At 45.6% G+C, this 21,895-nt stretch overlaps 1 protein-coding gene across 2 annotated transcripts in view; it reads right to left on the reverse strand.

Moving 5' to 3' along the window:
- The window catches only part of KLF5 (KLF transcription factor 5), a 31,376-nt gene extending 19,839 nt beyond the window's left edge, over window positions 1–11,537 (reverse strand). Inside the window, exons 1-3 of one of the 2 annotated variants that reach the window (XM_026673477.2) lie at window positions 11,142–11,537; window positions 7,064–7,925; window positions 6,172–6,231 (exon numbers count right to left, since the gene is read on the reverse strand). In XM_026673477.2, the coding sequence (XP_026529262.1) occupies window positions 6,172–6,231; window positions 7,064–7,925; window positions 11,142–11,333 (1,114 nt within the window). In that variant the 5' untranslated portion in view covers window positions 11,334–11,537. Of the gene's footprint in view, window positions 1–6,171; window positions 6,232–7,063; window positions 7,926–9,813; window positions 10,290–11,141 lie in introns of those variants that run through there. The other variant, XM_026673478.2, reaches the window with a different exon arrangement.
- Between the last annotated feature and the right edge of the window lie 10,358 nt (window positions 11,538–21,895).

Genomic DNA, 21,895 nt, shown 5'->3' on the forward strand with positions numbered 1-21,895 from the left:
GGCAGTGCCTGGAGACAGCAGAACAGAAGAGAAAGAACTGGAGAAGATAACAAAATACAAAGACCTACAAATAGAAATAGAACGACTATAGCAAAGGCTAGCTAAGGTAATACAATAGAAATAGGCACCATAGGCATTGACCAATTTACCATCAGTCAATTGCAGAAGGCAGCTTTACTTGGAATAGCTTCCATCCTGCGGCGATATCTGTAACACCATCAAACATCCAGATTTGCCTATCCCAGGTCCTCGGTAAGGACTCGATAGGTAGACAAAAATGCCAAACCCAGTCTGAAAATCTGGCTGATTGTGTGATGAATAACAGCAACAACAATAATAATAATTTACTGAATACCATCATTCTACAAAAAACCACACTACTTGGAACAGCTTAGACTCTCCGACACTACCTTAACAGGTCCTAGGTCCTTGGTTAGGACTCGAGCTGTTGAGCTACCAACCAGCCCCAGAGGCTGTGAATTTCACTAAAGATTTAATAATAATAATAATAATAATAATAATAATAATAATAATAATAATAATAATAAGAAGAAGAAGAAGAAGAAGAAGAAGAAGAAGAAGAACAACAACAACAACAACAACAACAACAACTCCTCAATAATTGGATAAAAATGGCCAAACCCAGTCTAAGCATCTGGCTGACTGTAATCAACCATAATAATAACAATTTCAGATTCAATTTCTATTCTCTTTTCAACTGACTTTCTTTAAGCAGTTCCAGGCTCTTCACAAAAGGCTATATTGCTTGGAATGATAAAACGGCACACCTGATTCCATTGCACTTTTATCTTGTAGGTCTCAGTGGGGATTTGGGGTTTTTTATTGAAAGCTTCAAGCCCAACAGAAAAAAGTTGTGAATCTCTGGCTTACACAGCACGCTAAGCTCTCCTAGGGCTTTATCTTAGCATGCTCTAGTAAATGACTCGAGGGAGTGTGACTTCAAACCAGGGTTAAATGAACCACAACTCTGGGTGACTTCTGAATGCAGGCCTTCAGCCTGCTCCGTGCAAAAGAATGTCATTGAAGTCCCCGAATGTCTATTCAGGTGGAGACAGGTCCCTAAATCAATACTGTGAGAGGGGGCAGGATTTCTTAATACACAAAAGAAAGCAGCACACTTTCCGTTTCAACTTCCAAACACGTCTTCAGTCACGGCTGCGGGCTTAATTTATTTTTATTTTTCTTAAAAGAGAGAGAGAGAGAGAGAGAGAGAGAGAGAGAACCCAAATGACAGATTGCCAAGAAGGGCGGATAGCAATAGGTTTAAGAGGAATTGTGTTCGGAAGACCGAGAACTACCCATGGACCTCCACAGATACTACAGAACAGGTTGAGCCGGATAAACTGGTCTGAGAAAGCCCTTGGGACATTGGAAAGAGTATCACACAAAACTTTTTTTTAATAACCTGTATTTCATGACCTACATTTATTATAAAAGCTTTCAATTTGCAGGGTTCGTGAAGAACCCTGTTAAAAAAAATAATAAGTTAAGCCAAGCAAATATGCAAGACAAATTGGCATTTGGTAGAAACAGTTTAAACCAAGCTTTATTCTGAAAATAATTCGGATTCTCTCCTAGAAAACATCCTTTTCCCCCCCCCTCCTGCATGATGATTTCCCGTTTATAATACCAGTCGTTGGGACCTGTGGAACAGCAACGCATTTGAGCAAACAGATTTTGAGTTTGGTTGTTTCTTTGCAGATGTTGCATTATCCAAACTAGATAACCTCATCTGTACTAGTACTAACACTGAGGATGTTACCTAGTTTGGTAATGAAATGTCTGCAAGGAAACAACCAAGCTCAGAGAGTACCCAAGCACCCCACAGTTCAACCCTCAGCTGCAAATATTCTCCTTTATTAATAATCTATCGTTGCCATCCAAAGCCCAGGTCAGTGAGAGCGGGACCATGTAAATTATTTTCACTGCAACCACACCATGAAGACAAAAACTATACAGCAAAGAGGCAGGATTCACTCACATCTATATATAATGCAGTTGAATTTGGGCATAGTGTCTACAGAGCCGTAATAATTTTTTGCAAAATCAAAAATTTTGACTTATTGTGGTAGATGTGAAAAAAAGAAACGGAGACTATGGCTTGCTTTTAAAAGCCAGACTTGAAGTAAATAATGTTTTACACAAAATATCAGATCAGTTTTACTATAAAATTTGGGATTTATTTTATCAATGGTTAGATAGAAAAGTAAGAAATTGAAATATGTGGTAATAGTTATAATATATTATAATTGACTAACCTTGAATGAGGTTGAGAATGAATACAACTTAGTAAGAATAAGATATGTTTTTAAAAGATAACAATTATAATATGAATAATAATATACCATTTGTACAATATGATTGCTGATTAGAATGGTTTATAAAGGTATAACAAGAAACGTATAACATTATTATGCACACAAGATATATGTATCCAACCGATTCACTGTAAAATTGAAAGATGGTTTTATTTGTTGTCTTTGTTGTTAAAATAAAAAAAAACTTTTTTAAAAAAACCAAAATATCAGATTAGTTGTAGCTTTTTCCTGGAGTTGAACATTTCTGTTTTGGGTTACAGAGAATCCTCAAATTATGACTATTTGTTTAGCCACTCTTTGAAGTTACGATGCAGGGAGAAGAGTTATTTACAACCAGCCCTTGCAATGGCAACCCTGGCAAAATTCTCTCGGTCACTTGATCATGATTCAGATGCTTGGCAACTGGAATCTATTTATGTTAGTTGCCACATCCGGTGATCATCATTTGCAACCTTCCCAGCCAATCAAAGCAATGTCTTGCTTAACGACCGCAGTGATTTGTTAAAAATCCACACCAAAAAAATAAGATTGCAAAATCGGGTACGCCTCAAATGATAGCTGTACCACTTAATGACAAATTTTCCAATCCCTATGGTGGTCGCAACTCAAGGACCATCTGTTATTTCAAACTAATGCACGATTAAAACGAATTGGGGTAAAACACAGTCGACTTGCGCTCACAACCGAGTCCAAAATTTCTGTGGTTAAGTGAGACATTTGTTAAGGCAGTCTTGTCCCATTTTACAACCTTCCTTGCCTCAGTCGTTAAGCGAACCACTGCAGTTGATATGTTTGTAGCCTGGTGGTTAAGTAAATCTGGCTTCCCCATTGATTTTGCTCGTTAGGCGGCCACAAAAGGGGAACGCATGACACACACACCCCAACACAGCAACCGTCATAAATATGAATCAATGGCCAAGCATCTGAATTTGGATCACGTGATGACGGGGATGCTACAAAGGTCGGAACTGTGAAAAAAACGGTCACAAGGCAACTTTTTTCCGTTGTAACTTTGAATAGTCACTAAACGAACTGTTGTAAGTCTAGGACTACATTGAAGGCACTTCTAACATTCCCACAGTTACAGTTATTCCCCTGAATAACCCAGCACTCTTTGCTTTATTTTTAGCCAACTCTTTTAAAAGAAAGTTTTCTGGAGCGCACGACACGACTTTCAAGTTTAGAAAAACATTACTGCATTTTACACCCAAATATTTATAGTAGCCACAGCTAAGGAAAGGCTTGTGGAAAAGCTTGTTCAAAGCACGCGTATTATGAGACGGTTTCTGCCCCCAAACACAGGGCTCTGGGCCAGGGGTGATGGGATATGCAGTTCTATGCATCAAGGAGAGAAACCACTTAGAACTAAGGAGAAATTTCCTGACTGTTAAAACAATTAATCAGTGGAACAACTTCCCTACAACATGGGGAAGTTTTTAAAAAGGTTGGATAACCATTTCTCTGAAGTGGTGTAGGGTTTCCTGCCTAGGCAGGGGGTTAGACTAGAAGACCCCCAAGATCCATTCCTTCTACTCTACTCTACTCTACTCTACTCTACTCTACTCTACTCTACTCTCTACTCTACTCTACTCTACTCGACAAGGTTTGAAGAAATCGCTTCAGGATCCAATCTGAATGGACACATTCAGAAGACAGAAGTTTGGGCTCCAGCACAAAGGGGGTTGGAGTAGAAGACCTCCAAGGTCCCTTCCGACTCGGTTATTCTAAATCTACAAAAAAGGAAAGATGTACGAGCTTCCCGTATGTAATTCTGGGATCAGGACTAGACTTTAGGTGACAAAAGACTGTAGTTTCAGCCCTGTCATTGCTGTAGAAGGAGGGGAAAAATCTTTCCCAAATTCTAGAAGCCTCCAGCAGGCAAAACAGCCCAGGTACAGCAAGCAGCTCCTTGCACAAGGGAGGTTAAACAGAAGTCAGAGTACTTTTCGGCTCTTCCATTTTTGTTCTCAGTCTTCCTGACATAATGACGGAAGTTGTTTGTTTGGGCATAACGAAAAGAGACACACAACCTTCTTGGACAACTCATATGAGACAAGAGTGAATGACACCGATCAATGACTTCTGGCCAATATCCTCCAGGGATCTGGGATCACCAGTGTAAGCAGTGACAGATGAGGTATTTTTAACCCTAAGATTGTATGAGTTACCCTAAGGTGGCCAATACACTTTACAAATAAATAAACCATGGTTTGTCAAACTCAAACCGGCCTCCCCTGCAGGCCATGTGAAGCCCAGGTAAGTAAGATCGTGCCAAACAATGAGACCACTTTATGTTGCACTGGGTGTCACCACAAGGCTAGGCCCACCAGGAATCTTCACCCAAGGAAGAATAATCCCAATTTTTCAACAGCAAGCCCCGAAAACTACTCAGCAAAGAGAAATAAAATGTAGGCAAACAAAATTCCTCATCCCAGGATGAAATCGAGGCATGGCAAACCTTTTCCAACCGTTTGGAAAACTTGTTTTTATCAACTGTTGCTTTTAACCTTTTCTCTGTGCTTTGGTTCCTTTGAGAGAGAATGGAGGGGGGGGGGCTTCGTTTATCAAAACTTCATTTCCATAGTAACTCTTTGCCTGGAGATATTTCAATCATTCCACAATGAGCGAACGCTGAATATGGGCCCTTGTTTCATGGATGAAGCCAAACTCAGATCTTTTTCCCCCACTGAAAACCCAGATCCAGCTCTTAACAAGGAGGGTGAAGAAGGGAGCCATTTCAGCTGCAAAACCAGCATTATTATAAACTGCCGCAACCGAGCCGTTCCGACAACTCGAACATTGCTTCGCCGCCGAAACAAAGTTAAGTTTCGGGGTTGTCACTCAAACATTTTTTAAAGCCTTTTTAGATGATTTTAGGAATCTGTGCTGAGTCATTATCTGACAGAGCCTCTTCTCCTGGTTGATCTGACTTTATATTTCAGAGACCGGATCGGGTTTGTTTTCCCATGCAAAGGAACGGCCGTCAAAACACCACCTAACGGCAGTCTAGTTTGAAAAAAGTGTCTTATCCTAGGGACCAGATTCAATAGTCCCTGAAAAACCTAGGTGTGCAGAATCAAGTGGCCACGCAGCGTGGCTTCAACTTATTTCTTCCACCTCCACCAAAGCAAATGTCCCTCGTGAGAAAGCTAAGCTTCCAAATCGTGTTTGGAGCCAGCCAGCGATACCTGTTCCAACAATCCATGCAATCTCACAACAGACTTATCAGGTTTATCACAGGCTAAACATAGTCGGTCAACTTGAGAAAAGAAAAGTCAAGTTTATCGTGGAACGGAACTTAAATGAATGTTTATCATTTATTTAATGTGATGTGGGCCTTCATCGCCGAGCAGAAGGCAGTAGGCAGGCTGCTGGGCAGGAAATCAACTTTTTTTAAAATATATTTTTATGAAATGAGTAAGGGGCTTTGAGATTTGCAGCATAACCCTAAGCATGTGTCGCAGTCATGGTTTTCATGGGAGTTAAACCAAAGTTTGATGCACAGAGATTTGATCCACGCATTAAGTGACAGCATAATTTAGCTGGAAAGGACTCCGGGGGGTTTGGGGGGGGGGGCAGGGTGAATGGAAAGTAATAGAGCTTCAAAGAGGGTATTTATATACTGTTCAAATTCACCCGTTATTTTCCAAAGCTTAAAAGTGTCCTTCTTCATTTTAATAACCCCGTGTGACTGATTTATAACTCTCCATTTCAAGCACATCATGTTAAACCTTTTCAAGCAAAGCAGAGAGAGAAAAAACAGGATGGCTAACTTATATTTATAGAAAAAATCATAACCAGCAAAATAAAAAATAAAAATAAAATCACATACCAGTGTGAGTTCGCAGGTGTGCTTTTAAGTGGGATGATTTCGTGTACACTTTAGTGCAACCTAAGATAGAAAATCAGAAAAGAGACATTAAGTATCAAGTGTGTTTATGTCTGGAAAATGGTAACGCTCCCCATAAAACTGCAATGCTGCTAGTAGTTTTAATGGGTGGCCCTAATATATTTAAGAAATTTATTCCAATTTCTCGCTTTTGCCCAGAGCAAAAAGAGAACTGCTAGCAATACACGGAAATCACAATCAACCGCACCTAAATTTTCAGGTCAATATACTTACCGTCCTAAACATGCAAGCTGAATTAATCAATCAAGAATCTTATAATTATGCATCTCACATTTTATCCTCTTATAAGCTATGTGTTCAACAGCAAAAATCAGTTATTAACACATAATAGAATCTGTTATCTATTTGGGAAGACACACACCCTTTATTTCAACCTAGTTGAATCTTCTAGTTCTAGTTAAATTGCGTAAAATGCACGTCAAGGAGCAGAAACGCAGCCAAATCATGAAGAAAAAGCTGCACACACTTTTCTTCAAGTAGCTACGACTGCTGGTCTTCCCTATCCTAGTGATGGAACTACATTTCCCATCATTCTGAGCCATCAAGCTCACGGGAATGTTCAGGTCTGAGATGTGGAAGTGCTGTCATATGACATTGGCTTACGTTTATGTTCAAACCTTGCATATGCTTAAGGTGCGTTTATTTTATTAAATGTTTTCTTCTTTCGAAACAAGAAGCAAACATGCTCCATTCGAGCAGATTGGCTGGCACATTGCACAAAAGGAAACATTTGGGAGGGTTTTCTGGAAAGACGCTATCGACGAACTGGCCTGTTTCTCGGAGACCTCCACCTCTCCACTTCCCTCAAGCTTACCAGGGTAGTCACAGTAATGAATCCGCCTCTTCTCCAAGTCGGGGTTACTCCTCCGATTATATCTGACGGTTGGGATGCTCGGCGAATTCATGGGGATGCTCGCGTTCAAGGTCGGGTTGTGGATGGCCAACTTGGAAGCGATGGTGGCAGCGTAAGATGGCGGCGGGGTTAAATTCTGCATCATTTCCACCTGCCGGTCAGGGCTGCCAGGTTCCGAGCTTGGGGGTGAAGGGGGGAAGTAGGTGGCTGGCTGCTGCAGAAACTGGCCGGGCATGGTGTACGTGCAGGGAGGCACCCCATGGAACTGTTTCATGGAGGTCTGGGACATGACGGGAGAGACGGTGTTGAGGCCCGTCATGGAGGAAGACAGGGAGACGTTGCTAAGGGAGTCCAGGCCCGCGGCATTCGGCAGGTCTAAATCGGGGGAGCTGAGGAGCTGGTACAGCTGGCCCTGCTGGGGCCCAGGCACAGAGAGGCCCAGATCTGACGCAGACATCTCCTGCTTGATGAAGAGGCTGTTCACATCCGGCGCCTGGTGGGGGCTGAAGATGCTTGTAAACTCAGGGAGAGCCTGGGCAGAGCTGGGGACTACAGGAGCGGCCTCACTCTGGTGGTTGAAGGCACCGACCGGCTCCGTCTTGATGTGGGTTGCGGGACCTCTGGGGGCTTTGAAGAGGCCCGTCCTCAGCTGAGACAGATCAGGCAGGTAGAGGTTCATGTTGACGCTGTAAGGCACCCCGTCACCATTGGTGAAGAACTGATCCACTACCGAGGCACTGTCCCGCCGGTACTTTTTGTGCTCGGGGAGCGGGGGCAAGGGAGGCAGCTGCTGGGTCAAATATTTATCCATCTCGCATGGGGTCTGGATGAGAACAAAATCAGCCAAAAAGAGGGGGGAGGAAAAAGAGAGAAGACATAAGCTTACAGACTGCAACCATTATGAATCTCCCAACCCATTACAAAATTCGAGCCCAGGATGAGATTTCTTACAAATTACACCACATTCTGGAAAAGCCGCTCTCGTAATCCAGAAGTACAAAGAATGGGGAAATTCACCCAGAAGCTAGTTAAAGAAACTCCAGTCTATTCCTGAATTAGATGCCTTTTACCTTGTGAACATAGCAACCTGAGCAGGAACAGAATTACCATTAAAATTCACCAGCAGGATTCACTTTCAGGAATTGCTCAGGTCTTGAATTAAGTTTGCAAGAATGTTCTCTCTCTCCCCCCCAAAAAAAAATGCAGATCCATCATCTAGTCCAAATGGAAAGTTTTTATTTAGTTGTTTTTAAGAAAAGCAAGCAGAGATAGAAGGATCTCACATCGAGAGGCGCACGGTTCACCTAGATGACACCTTCAAGAAGAGGCAGAGCGCACGATAAGAATACCTAATTAAAGCTGTTCGGTACAAGAATCAAAAGTGAAAATTGAACGATTGGCTATGTTACCTTGGAAGGCTAAATATAGCAAGTGATACAACTGGGTGGCAAAGCGTTTAACTCTAAAAAAAAAAAAAAAAGCGTACCGTGTGCTATTTTCTACATTTCATCTGGAGGATTTTTTAAAAAAAAATTTTTTTTATTTAAATCAAGGCTTCCAAGAATGCAGGCACCCTGCTGGCTTGGCCTCTTTGGCATCTTAAGCCCTTCAGGTTGTCCCCCTCCTCAAAAGCAGGTAGATGATAGATAGGTAGATAGGCAGATATGGTAAACAGACAGACAATCTTATATCTGAGCAGGAAAGAAGAAATAAAATCAAATAGGAACTGGTAGGACAACTTTTGTGTCATTTTTTTTTATGGGCGGGGGTCCCGTAGAGAAGACAACACTTTTCTCACAGGGAGAATGAATGCAAAGAGCCAGGCATGAAATTTTTGCGAAACAAGTGAATTGCGAGTCTCACAAAAAAACATTTCGGTTTGACAGAACGAAAGGCGATGCCTAAAGCCAACGTCATCCGGAGGCTTTCGCTTTTCCCCAAGCTGGCCCAACGGGTGCCGGGGCAGGGCTCCCTCCCTTCGAGAGTTTCCCACCTACCAGGATGGACGGGAAGGCCGCCCCCACTTCCCTCCCAGACCTGCGGGGTCTTGGGATCAACTACCAGACAAGGCACGCATATAGAGATCCTGAAGCCTGACCTGACCAGGGTTTTCAGAGAGGGCGAGTTTCACTGCGGCCCCCTACTTTCCCTTCGTTTTGAGGGGGCACAGACGCTGCCACCCACCGCTGATCATCCCCCACCCACCCACCCCCGTTGCCCTGGGAAAGTTCAAAGACACCCCCCCCCTCCCACTTCGACGACCCAAGAGAAAAGGCGCTGCGTGGATCCAGCGATTCCGCGGACAGAGACGCGACCCCCGCAAGAGCCAACAGGGATGGGACGAACCCCCCACGCCGGGGTTCTACCTCGGGAAGGAATCTCTCAATCTCCCCTTCCGGACCCCTACTACAGCCGGGTCAGGGCTGAGAAAGGGGCTTCCTCGCGGCTCCCCCCAAGCCAGCCCACTGCCCCCCATTTGCTTGCTTGCTCGCCCGTTTGTCCGAACTGAGACCACCCATGGTCTCTTGCTTAGCACCAGCAAAATTGCTGGGGGATTTTTTTTGGGGTGGGGGGGAAGCAAAGAAGAAAGCCTGCGGCCCACCCTGAGCACCATTCTCCCTCTTATAGGGGTAGAGGATGTCCAATAAAAGCAACTCCCCCCACCCCCGCGCTCGCTTCCCAGCGCGGGCCACCCCTCTGCAAGCACCCACCGCCTTTTCCATCCGCTCATCCACAGCCATATAGAGTCCCGTCGCCCAACTCCAGAAAACAGAGGGGAAAAAACTCTTCGCGTGGAAGCGGCGTTGGCCCGACAGCAGCGTCCCTTGGCGGGTTGCGGCTTTTCCCCACTTTAGCCCGCGCCAGCTGTTGGCCCGGGGATCCGCTTCCAAAGGGCAGCTGCCCGGGCTCGCCCCCACTTCTCCCCCCCTCCTCCTCGGCCTGGTCTAAAATGACTTTTTTGCGTGGGCGCGCGGGGCCGCTCCGCCTCCGCCTCGCTCGGCCAGGCCGGGCACACAAGGTGGCAGCTGCTCGCTCGTTCGCTCCGTCCGCGCCCGCCGCAGGGAGGGGCAGCGCGCCGGGAAAGCCAGCGCCCGGCACTCGGCCCGAGCCGAGCCGAGGGGAAACCCGGGCCCGCCCGTCCGCCCGCCCGCCAGGCAGCTCCCCGTGCGCCCGGCCACGTGCGGAAAGAGGAGCCGCGGAGCCCGGCCGCGCTGGCGAGTTGCCCGCAAGATCCGAAAGCGGCTGGAACGGAGAGGAGGGCTGGGGGGAGGTGGGGGGGAACGGACGGACAACAGACGGAAAGCCCCGTCCGGCCATCCACGGGAAGAGAACCCGGCACAACGGCTGCCCAACCGGGTGGGGTCCCCGCAGAGCCCCTAGAAGGCAGCCGCTGCTCTCCTGGATACGCGGAAGACCGGGCACTCCGAGGACACCCCACTTTTCCTTTCCTCTTTCTTTCCTTCCCTTCCTTTCCCTTCCCTCTTTCTTTCTTTTTCTCTTTCCTTCCCTCTTTCCTTCTCTTCCTTTCCCTTTCCTCTTTCTTTCCCTTCCTTCCTTCCTTTTCCTTCTCTTTCCTTTCCTCTTTCTTTCCTTCCCTTCCTTTCCCTTCCCTCTTTCCTTTCCTTCCCTCTTCCCTTCCCTTCCTTTCCCTTTTCGTTCTCTTTCCTTTCCTCTTTCTTTCCTTCCCTTCTTTTCTCTTCCCTCTTTCTTTCTTTTTCTTTTTCTCTTTCCTTTCCTTCCCTCTTTCCTTCCCTTCCTTTTCCTTTCCCTTCCTTTCCCTTCCTTCTTTCTATTTTTCTCCTCCTTCCTTTCCTTCCCTTCCTTGCCCTTCTCTTTCCTTTCCTCTTTCCTTCCCTTCATTTTCCTTTCCGCTCGCTCTCCCGCCTGCCCCAGCCCCAGCCCCAGCCCGAGCTCGGCCGAGACCGGGACCACACCCAAGCAGCCCAGCGGCCGGGGCCGCCACCCGCCCTTTGCCCATGCCCCGAGGAACTCTGTCCCAGAGCCGCCGGCGGTCTCTAACGGGCGGCCGCCTCCTCACCTGCACCATCTCCTCTCCGGGCATCCGGGCCCCGCTCGGCGGCTGTGGAGGAGCCGGCGGCGGCTTGAGCTCTTCTGGAGCCGGCGGAGCGAAAATCGAGCCTTCCCGGCCGCCCAACACCGGCTTGAGCTGCGCGAAGACGGGCTCCTCGGGCCCTAGGCGAGCGCTCATGCTCAACACCCGGGTAGCCATGGGGGCAAGGGCAGTTCTGCGGGAAGAAGAAGGCGCCTGGCCCGCCCTTGCGCGGCTCACGCCCTCCGCCTCCGCCCGCTGAAGCTGCTGCTGCTGCTGCGGCTGCTCTGGCTGCTGCTTTTGCTGCTGCTGCCTCCGCCGCCGCCGTGCATCGGGCTCCTCTACCTGGCCGGGACCTCCCTCCCTCCTGGCGGACCCCGGCGCGTGCCCGCCCGCCTCTATTTCAGCGCCCCCACCCAGGAGGAGGAGGAGGCCCGCCCGGCGCCCCGCCCTGCCCTGCACTGGGGAAGAGAGGAGGAGGAGGAGGAGGAGGGAGGCTGGCTGGCTGGCTGGCTGGCAGCAGGAGGGGCCAAGAGCGCCCCCTCTTGCCAGGCGGGCCGCCCCCCCGCGCTACCCCCCCTGGGCTGGGCAGCGGCTCCTCCCTTCGGGCCAGCAGTCCGCCTTCTCCGGCTGCCGGGCCGCCCTCCGCGGGGAGAAGAGGGTAGGCAGGCCGTTCGGAGGCAGCCGCAGCAGCAGCAGCGCCGCCTCCCACCTTCCGCGGGAGAGCCCGGCGCTGCCAGGCTGCGGGAGGTGGCGTGGGGGGATCGCTGGGTCACGCTGGCTGGCGTTCTCCTTTGCCCTCCTCAGTCCGGGAGCGCTGGGCTGGGATCCCCTCGGGCTAGTTGGGGGTGGGGGTGTCCAGGCTGGCCCCTAAGGCTGCGCTGTGGGGTCCAAGCGAGAGAGCAGGCGGTGCGCTGGGATGCTGGCCTGTCCCGCGCCGTGGGTGAATGCGGGACCCCGCTCGGCCCTGGCCGGTAGAGGGGAAGCCCCCCCCCCTCGCCCAAGGGACGGAGGGCTCTCCCCGCCGTGATAGGGAAAGAAACGGGAGTGGGAACCCCGCGGGAAACGAGGACCCTCTGCCGTTAAGGAAGAGGGGAAGCTGTTGCCTTTTTCCCCGAAGAGGCTCTTCGGTTCACCGAGAGCGGAACTTCCCGGGACCGCAATGCTGCGCTCGGCCGGACCTTTTGGGAGCCCGCGAAGGGCTTCTAAGCACGATCGATTTAACACGGGGCAAGCCAGCCTTCCAAAACGTAGCCCGCTAGCCGCGTTTCGTGGCCTGTTCTTAAGAGGAACTTCGGCGTCCTTGCAGTCTGCGAAGACAGCAAGAGCCTGTTGGCTGTGTCCAGTTGTTTGCTGTTGTTATTTTATATTCTTGCTTTATTGTTTTGTTACAATGTTCTCAGAGACAAAACAGGCGGCTACTGATGCAAAAGGATTCATAAAGCCCAAAAGTAATAATCCGCACGTTTCAAAAGCCCGTTTCAAATGGGTGTATAATGGCAGCTCCCTACACTTTAGAAGCAGAATAACGTGTGTGTTCAGTCTAGTCTGCGTTTCCCTTCCAAGCGGGACCGGCTTTGCCAAAGTTATGCCAAAGTTATTGTTGTTCTGTGAAAGTTATTCTGTTAAAAGTTTCACCATCAATCAATACATTCAACAACTGAGGGAAAAGCCAGCAACGTTTTCAGCTTCAACGAATTGCAAGAACCTCCAGAGGAGAACAGATTTAAGCTTAAGAAACCTAGTCAGGACATTGGACATTCTGTAAACCTTGGCTGTTGAGTAGAGTAGAGTAGAGTAGGGTAGAGTAGGGTAGAGTAGAATAGAATTCTTTATTGGCCAAGTGTGATTGGACACACAAGGAATTTGTCTTGGTGCAAATGCTCTCAGTGTACATAAAAGAAAAGATACATTCATCAAGAGTACAACATTTATGCAATCAAGACAACAAAATTGCAAGGATCCAACCCCAAAACCACGTGAGGGTATTTTTCCCTGGATCAGAGAAGCTGGATCACTTGATCCTGAGCTGGCAGTCTATTTCTAGTCAAAGGGAGCCCCTGAAATTTAGTCTCTGTCTCTCCTATAGAAAGCCGAACTGCTGCTAGCAGTAATTAATTATTAGGGGTTTGTTATGCTAATTTAACAGCTTGCTTTATGATGCTAATGTCCTCTGTTGTTCCTGCAAGGCCCTGGAGAGATGCAACTCAGCATCCTGATAGTCTCCTTTGGCAATGTTGTTCTGCCGTTCTGGCTTTGAACTTTCTTCCTTGAGAAATTGAAGCATGGGGACATGTGCATGTTCTCTCTCTCTCTTTTCTCCCATTTGAACATTTCCATTTCTGGCACCTGGTTGGCACCCAGTTCTGCTTTCATATTAGAACCAGATCTCTTTTCCCTATCTGGACCCCAGAAAAATATTCTTTGTGCCAAATAAAAGAGAATTTGTGTAGCCCAGTTTGGGTAATGAAATGTCTACAAGAAAACAACCCAGCTCAGAGAGCACCAAGGACCCCCTGGCTATCCTTTGTATTGGTACGTTGTTGAAACTTTCTGTCCAGGGGGACTCTCAAGGCAAATAAGAGAGATGGCATAGATGAACATGAAAAATGAGGGAAAACATAGCAGGTCAGTTGCCTACTGAATTTTTTTTTTTAAAAAATCAATTTAAGTTAATTAAAATTGGTTGGTTTAAAATAATTGATGAATAGGGTTAGGCCAGGGGTCTGCAACCTGTGGCTCTGGAGCCACATGCAGCTCTTTCGGCCCTCTGTGGCTCCCGGTTGGCTGATCCCAACCCTGGCTTGCCCCTCCCTGTCACTCCACGCCTGGCCTGAGAAGGTAAGGGTGATGGCAGGGGATGGAAGCTCGCTCCATATTCCAGAGCAGGAGGTGCCTGGGTGGGAGTGAGTGATGTAGAGTTGGCCATGCCCACTCAGTCACACTGTTTGTTAAATTATTGACTCCCGGCCTTTTCTTTTCTGTGGGAAACGGGTCCAAATGGCTCTTTGGGTGCTTAAGGTTGCAGACTCCTGGGTTAGGCAAAGACTTCCAAAGGTGGTGCGTGACCACATCGCCTTGTGATACTTTGAGGATACATCCTTGCTAGAGAAAGTCATGGATAAGTCATTCCAAAGAGGCCTAAAACCATTACAATACCAGAGAGTGAAGCTGAGATGCCAAGTCTAATACGGGTAGTTCTTGATCCGCCATCATTCTTTAGGTGGCTGCAGTGCTGGGATTCAAATATGTTTACTACCAGTTCTGTGGGTGTGGCTTGGTGGGTGTGGCTTAGTGATCGTGGCAGAGGAAGAATACTTAAAAAAAACAATTCCCTCCCCACTCCAGGGGGAAGATTACTGCAAAATCCTCCCTCCCCACCCCACTAACCTGCTTTCCAGCTCTGTTCTCTTGTACAGGGCAACAAAAGAAGACCCAGACGATCAGCTGGGACTCGGGAAGCAGAGAAGAGATGGAGGCAGGGCCAGTCAGAGGTGGTATTTGCCGGTTCTCCAAACTACTCAAAATTTCCACTACCGATTCTCCAGAACTGGTCAGAACCTGCTGAATACCACCTCTGGGTGGCTGTTCAAAGTTACCACAGCCCTGTGGAAAAGTGACTTACAATCATTTTTCACCCTTGCGACCAATGCAACATGTGATCAAATTTTGGATGCTTGGCAACCGGTTCATATTTATGACGGGTACCAGTGTCCTGGGGTCATGCGATCTTCTTTTGTGACCTTCTGACAAGCAAAAGACAATGGGGAAACCAGATTACTAACTTAACAACTGCAGCAGTGGTGGGAATCAAAAAGGTTTACCACCAGTTCGGTGGGCGTGGCTTGGTGGGTGCGCTTTGCACGCGTGCACATACTTTGCATGCGCATGCACGCCAAACACGCACTTGGCACAGGCGCAGAGGCGTTCCAACTCATCTCCTGCAAGCCTGCACTCTCCTGGTTGCTTCATCAGGGAGCCCGGGTGGGCAGGTGGGCCCAACACAGAGTGTCAGAATCAGTTCAGTTTCCGCCACTCATCACCACTACCGGCTGGGTAGAACTGGGCCGAACTGGTAGAATACCACACCACTGATTACTGCAGTGATTCACTTCACAAGTGTGGCAGGAAAGGGCATAAAATGGGGCAGAAATCACTTACCAACTGTCTCACATTAGCAACAACAACAACAACAACAAAAAAAAAAATTGGCCTCGATTGTGATTGTAAGTTGAAGATACCTATATTGTGTGGTTTGGAATTTTTCTTATTGGCGTTCCTCCTTTTACTTGGGTAATAACAGGCAACTTTAGAAGGTGCTGCAATAAGGAACAACAAAAGAATTTTGTTCTATTGAGGATTTTTGGAGTAATATTTTGTAATATTGTATGTCAATATTTTAAAAGCATCCATATTGAGTGCTTGGAAGCCTGCCTAAAGATTTAAATTAATCAATACCACTTTTTAAAAATAAATAAAGTGTCCGTGTGTGTGTGCGTGTGTTTGTGTGTGTGTATCAGTAATTGGTCACGCTATGAACATAACAGCCCACCCAACCCAACATTTTGAAGTTCAATTGACATATTTATGTTCTCCTACGAAGATGATTTAACCCTATTGAATGTCTTGGTTCCAAAAGAGTGAAACACAAGTAACTCCCTTTTGCAAAATCAATTATTGGATGGCCCTTGTACTGAACATCTGTGGAGGAGAATGGAAGCAGGGGAGCAAAAAGAAAAGGGGGAAAAAACCGATCCAAAGAGATTACAGAAAATTGATGGTAGGGATACAGATGTGCTCTAGAGCAACCTTTGCAAGACAGCACCACTGGGAGACTCACTCTGTGATCACAGGCTTTGAAAAGTCCAAAAGGGACTTGGAGCCAACACAAAAGTACATTTCCCTTCAAAAGCTCTTTGAAAAGTTCAACAGTTGAACAGTTTGAAGGAGACGGGGTGGTGGGGATGGAGAATCAGAACCGGACAGCAAACTAGTCGCCATGGGCGAATAGGTGGTAATATAAATTCAATAAATAAATAAATAAATAAACTAACTTTGATTTGGAAGTTTGCAGACCTGGGCTAAGATATCATGGTTTTGATAAAACAAATAAAGCCACATATATCATCTGAGATCCAAAAGAAGGGCCAGGAAATAAGAGAAATAGAATAACAGAATTGGAAGGGACCTTGGAGATCCTCTAGTTCTACCCCCCCCGCTCAAGCAGCAAATCCTATACCAGGGGTTTTCAAACTTTGAAGCTTTAAGACTTGTGGACTTCAACTCCCAGAATTCCTCCTCCAGTCATGTTAGCTCAGGAATTCTGGGAGCTGAAATCCACAAGTCTTAAACTTGCCAAGTTTGAAGAGCCTTGTCCTATACCATTTCAGATAAGGGGCTATCAAGTCTCTTCTTAATGGGTCAAGCTATTTTCTAAGGGGTCAAGCTATTTTCTAAAGCACCTGTAGGCCAGAGAAGGAACAATGGATGGAAACTGAACAAGGAGAGATTTAAACTAGAAATAAGGAGAAACTTTCTGACAGAACAATCAACCAATGGAACAGAAGTTGCCCTTGGAAGTTGTGGGAGCGCCATCACTTGAGACTTTCAAGAAGAGATTGGACTGCCATTTGTCAGAAATGGTGTAGTGTCTCCCGCTTGGGCAGGGGGGTTGGACTAGATGATCTATAAGGTCCTTTCCAACTCTGATTATCTGTGTTACCTTCAGTGATAAAGTACCCACAATTTCTGAAGGCAAGATGTTCCACTGGTTAATTGTTCTCACTGTTAGGAAATTTCTCCTTATTTCAAGGTCGCTTTTCTCCTTAATTAGGAATTTTTAAAGAAGGTACTCTCATGGTCTACAAAAGAAATATATGGGGCCCCATTTTCTTCCCATTCTCAAAAAGTTCCTCACACATACAAGGGTAAGTCTGAACTATTATAGTACTAATGATGGTGAACAGATATTCTGTTCCTGCATAGGATCAGACAGTTCCTTCTATGTTCTGTGATCCACCCTTAATCAGTCCAAATCACTTTTGTCCAAGACTCATCGAACTTGCAACCAGAAAACAGGTGATCTGCACAAACATGTGAGTTGGGTCTGATTTCAAAAATCGCTTTGTTTTCGCTCCTGGGGCCAATCAATTTGTTTTGCATAGACTGTCCTTCCCTGAAGCTCTATCCAAACCCAGTTGGATGCCAGTTATGAAAAGCACAAGAGAAAGTGGCTCTTGTACACAAAGCAACTTCTCAGTCTTCCTTTTCAGCAGGCAGGTAAAAATTGGCCTGACTCGAGCCATAAAAACAAACAAGGTACAGCTTGCACTTGTTGACCCAGGTAAGAGACAATTCGCAAAAACTTGTCCGCGCAGAAGTCTGTGCATTTATTTTCTATCATAAATTCAAGACGAGTTTGAGAGCACAACCCCCATAATTCTTCCTTATTTTCTGCGACTCCAAAGCAGTCAGTGGGATGATTCCATCTCAGTTCCAAGTTATTGCAACAGTGTGCCAATATTCAGAATTTGGCACTGGTTCCTGATAAACCAAATTCCATATTTGGGAGGTATAAATAACTTTGGTCAAATTGATAGGAAAATGCATTGTTCTGCTAACTTTCCAGATGGATTGTCTGACCTGGGACTGTTCTTTTAGAGTTCTGGGTTGTAACTTCAATAATTTCCCAACTGGTATTTTTTTGTGGGAGTTTAGGTCTAACCCCTATTAAGAGGACATCAGCCTGGAGTAGAATTCCTTTCCTGGAAAACATTAAAGAAAAGGAAAAAAAGAGGAGGTGGACATTATTCAGCTGTGAATAATGAGAGCATCAAATGGGGATTTTTATGCCTGGAAAAAAAAATGCTACTGTCAGGACAAATATTGAAGGTTGGAAATATATGGACCAGGAAGGACAGCAAATAATCAATTCACGCATACAACATACAACCACAATTGAGCCCAAAATGTATATTATTGAGAAATTAAGTTTTGCCTATTTTACGATTTTTTCTTCCGTTTAAGTGAATCACTGCAGTTGTTAAATTAGTAACAATATTGTTAACTGTATCTGGTTTCCCCATTGATTTTGTTTGTTGGAAGGGTGCAAAAGGGGATCCCATGACTCTGAAACACTGCAACCGTCATAAATGTAAGTCAGTGGTCAAGCATCTGAATGTAAATCATGTGACCAGGGGGATGCTACAACAGTCATAAGTGAAAAACGGTCATAGGTCCCTTTTTTCAGTGCTGTTGTAACTTTGGTCACTTAATGAACTGTTGTAAGTTGTGGACTACCTGTACTGGCATTGACCAGATTAGAAAATAAAATAAAATATAAAATAATATAAAAATATATCATGTAAAATAAAGTAAAATAAATTAAAGGGATGGGGAAGATAACTTCAATCAGATTTACTTGGCAATTATCCTAAACTTGCATTTTACTGTTTCTTCCAACATGGTTTCTTCAGGTCAAACATGAAACCTGGTGAGGACATTAAAACATCTAGATGGGTTTATTGGTTTCAATGTGAACATGGTTTACTGCTGTCCTCTTCTGAAGCTTTTTAAAAGTTATAATCATTTCCCATTCTGCTTTGGGAATTCTTGGTAGTCTGACATCTCATCCAGGTTTGATCCTGCCGAGTTTCCTGGAATCATCCAAGGTTGCCCTCCTTGCTTTGTGACAACTATCTCCTAAGGCAGTGATGGCTAACCTTTTCGGCACTGAATGGCCAAAGCACACGTGTGTGTCCTCCATGCATGCACCCCTCCCCCACGCATGCACGTGCATCACCATGCAAGCACATCCCTATGCATGCATGCATGGCCCCCATACATACACGCATGGCCCCAACCATGTGCCCCACCACCCTCGCATGCACACACATTCCCCGTGCATGCATCCTGCTCCCTGTGCATGGGCCCCGCCCCCACACATGCGTGGCAGAGACCCAAAGGCCAGCTGGCCGGTGGGAGGTGTGCACAGCAGTGGTGGGATTTAATTTTTTTTACTACCAGTTCTGTGGGCATGGCTTGGTGGGTGTGACAAGGAAAGGATACTGTAAAATCTTCAGAGTTGATATTTGCCGGTTCTCCGAACTACTCAAAATTTCCACTACCGGTTCTCCAGAACTGGTCAGAACCTGCTGAATACCACCTCTGGCACGCATGAATGTACGGCGGAACTGATCTGGAGCGACAGCTCGCGTGCCCACAGAGAGGGCTCTGCGTGCCACCACCATCACGGTCCTAAAGTTTTCTTCTGCTTTCTTTCTTGTCAAGGGACAGTGTGGGCCACATGGCTCATCCCTTTGTAGACTTCCAAAGAACCAAGTAATCCTTGCTCCCAAGTGCCGCCTCCAACATTCCAGATGCATTAATCCCCTGGGATTATATCAGCATGGAAGAAGCTAAGGCTTAAATTTAGGAGCTGCCTCATTGTCCATCCACTTGACAATCTGCTTGCCTGTTTCTCAAAAAAGGCAAGAGTAGTGCAAGGTTATCTGCTCCACATGGAGCAATGTCTTAGTAGCATGTCCATCTGCAAAATCCATTTTTCTCCGGACCACCCTGGCTTTCCTCTGGAGCGAAATTGATTCAACCAGAAGCTCCTTAGGGCTAAAATTAGCTTAATTGCTCTCTCTCTCTCTCCTCCACTGTGAAAATGAGCCAAGGTGACTCAAAAGGGGGATGAGGAAATAACTGCTTTTTTTGCTAACTAAGCTTCTTGGCGTCTTCTTTGGGCCAAGAGCAGGATAAATAATGTCCGGGTAAACAAGGAGAGAACATGCTTCCAGTTGTCAGTTGTTTTGTTTTTTAATTTAAATTTTAATGTTGGCGATGAATTATGGAAGCTAAAGGAAGAAGTTTGTTAGGAACAGTTAGAACTTCATTTCTGAACTCTTAGAAAAGGAGAAGTTGCTTAAAAGTAAGGAAGTCGCAGCAGGATGAAAACTTTTACTAGGTGCTAACAAAATGACCAAGGGATGGGTGAGGAGAAAGGACCTCATCTTTAACGAGAGCAACGTGGTTTCCTCACAAAGATGGCTAAACTGCTATTTATAATTTATTTCTAGCAAGACTACCAGATTCTGTAACAGCTTTGTTTCCTCCATCTGGTAAACTCGCAAAATTCATTTTTCTTGCCATGATTACATGTACACATCCGAACTAGACTGTGTTGTTTCTCTGTGTCATATAATAATATATGTGGGTATATACATAATTTTGTATTTTATTTATTTATTTATTTTGTCATGTTCATGTAGTATATATTGAAGGTGGTGATCCTTTGAGAGCTGTATGCAACAAAATTTCATTTTAAGGTATGCTGATTAGTCAGTCTACATTCAAAGTGACAATCAAGTTATTAATCTATTCTTGTTCTTATTTTGTTATGAAAATGGTCTTGTGGTCAGTTCAAGGAGAGAAAGTGTGTCAGGGAACTGAGCAGCAGGTGCTCAAATGGAGTCGGAGACTCTGACACAAAGTTGTCATTTTATATAAAGAAATATATTTTACACCTCTGTATATGGCAAACAAGACAATCAGACACATCGTTACAACCTGAGGTAAATCACAGAGTACCCAGAAGAAAAAGGCGGGAAAAAAGGGAAACTCCCCCTCCATGCCGACAGCAACCAATCACAGTGCAGGTTGCCTCAGACAACCAATCAGCTATAACTGTGCATTCTGACTCCTTGCACAGCCCTACTTTTCCAGCTACTCAATTTAAATATCTTAAAAAATTGCATTCGGCCTCTGCAGTTTAATAAGAATCAACCCTCCCATATAAAATAAATCCAGTATAGTTATCCTCAACTTATAATAGTTTGCTTAGTGACCATTCAAAGTGATAATGGCGCTGAAAAAATGATCTTCCCCACCCCTTTAATTTATTTTACTTTATTTTATATGATACTAGCTGGATACCCATGCTTTGCTACGAAACTATGTAGTCGGGCTTAGTTTTGGGGGGGGGGAAAATAAAGGGGGGGGGGGCAGAATTCTGCCTCTACCTACCAGCATCGGTATTCATCTGGCTAGCGTCCTGTCAGTGTGTTAAAGAGTTGAGGTCTGTTTGGAAATTGAAACAGTATTTGCTGTGTGAGCAAGGAGACAGCAAGGAGCCTGGGTGTGGCTTAGCTCAACTGTTCTGTACTAAAGCTGCTTCATGCTGTGAAACTAAAACTGAAATTGAAACTCCTCTGATTGTGTTTAACATTTGGAAGAGATTTCTTTTCAGATGGGGAGGGGGAGTAGAACTCTTTAGCATCAGAGCGTGTTAATAATAATAATACATGAAATACTAATGCTCTGATGGTCATTTTGAAAAATCCTTTGTTAGCGAGCACCTAGAAGCCAAGAGGAACATACGTGCCAAATTTCAAGTTTGTAGGCTTTACGGTTCTGGAGATTTTGTGATGATGCATGAGTGGTATTTCGCTTTTAGATAGATAGATGATAGATAGATAGATAGATAGATAGATAGATAGATAGATAGATATGTTATTTTATATTTTATTTTATTTTCTAATCTGGTCAATGTCAGTACAGGTAGACCTCGACAATGATTCATTTAATGACCGTTTGAAGTTACCACGGCACTGAAAAAGTGACGTGACCGTTTTTCAGACTTACGACTGTTGCAGCCTCCCCATGGTCACATGATTTTACATTTCGATGCTTGACAAGTGACTCACATGTATGACGGTTGCAGTGTCCGGGGAGTGTGT

This window comes from Notechis scutatus, chromosome 5 (assembly GCF_049901735.1).
Source record: "Notechis scutatus isolate UNSWTSFEM ecotype Mainland chromosome 5, rNotScu1.2, whole genome shotgun sequence".
NCBI classification, from domain to species: Eukaryota; Metazoa; Chordata; class Lepidosauria; order Squamata; family Elapidae; genus Notechis; species Notechis scutatus.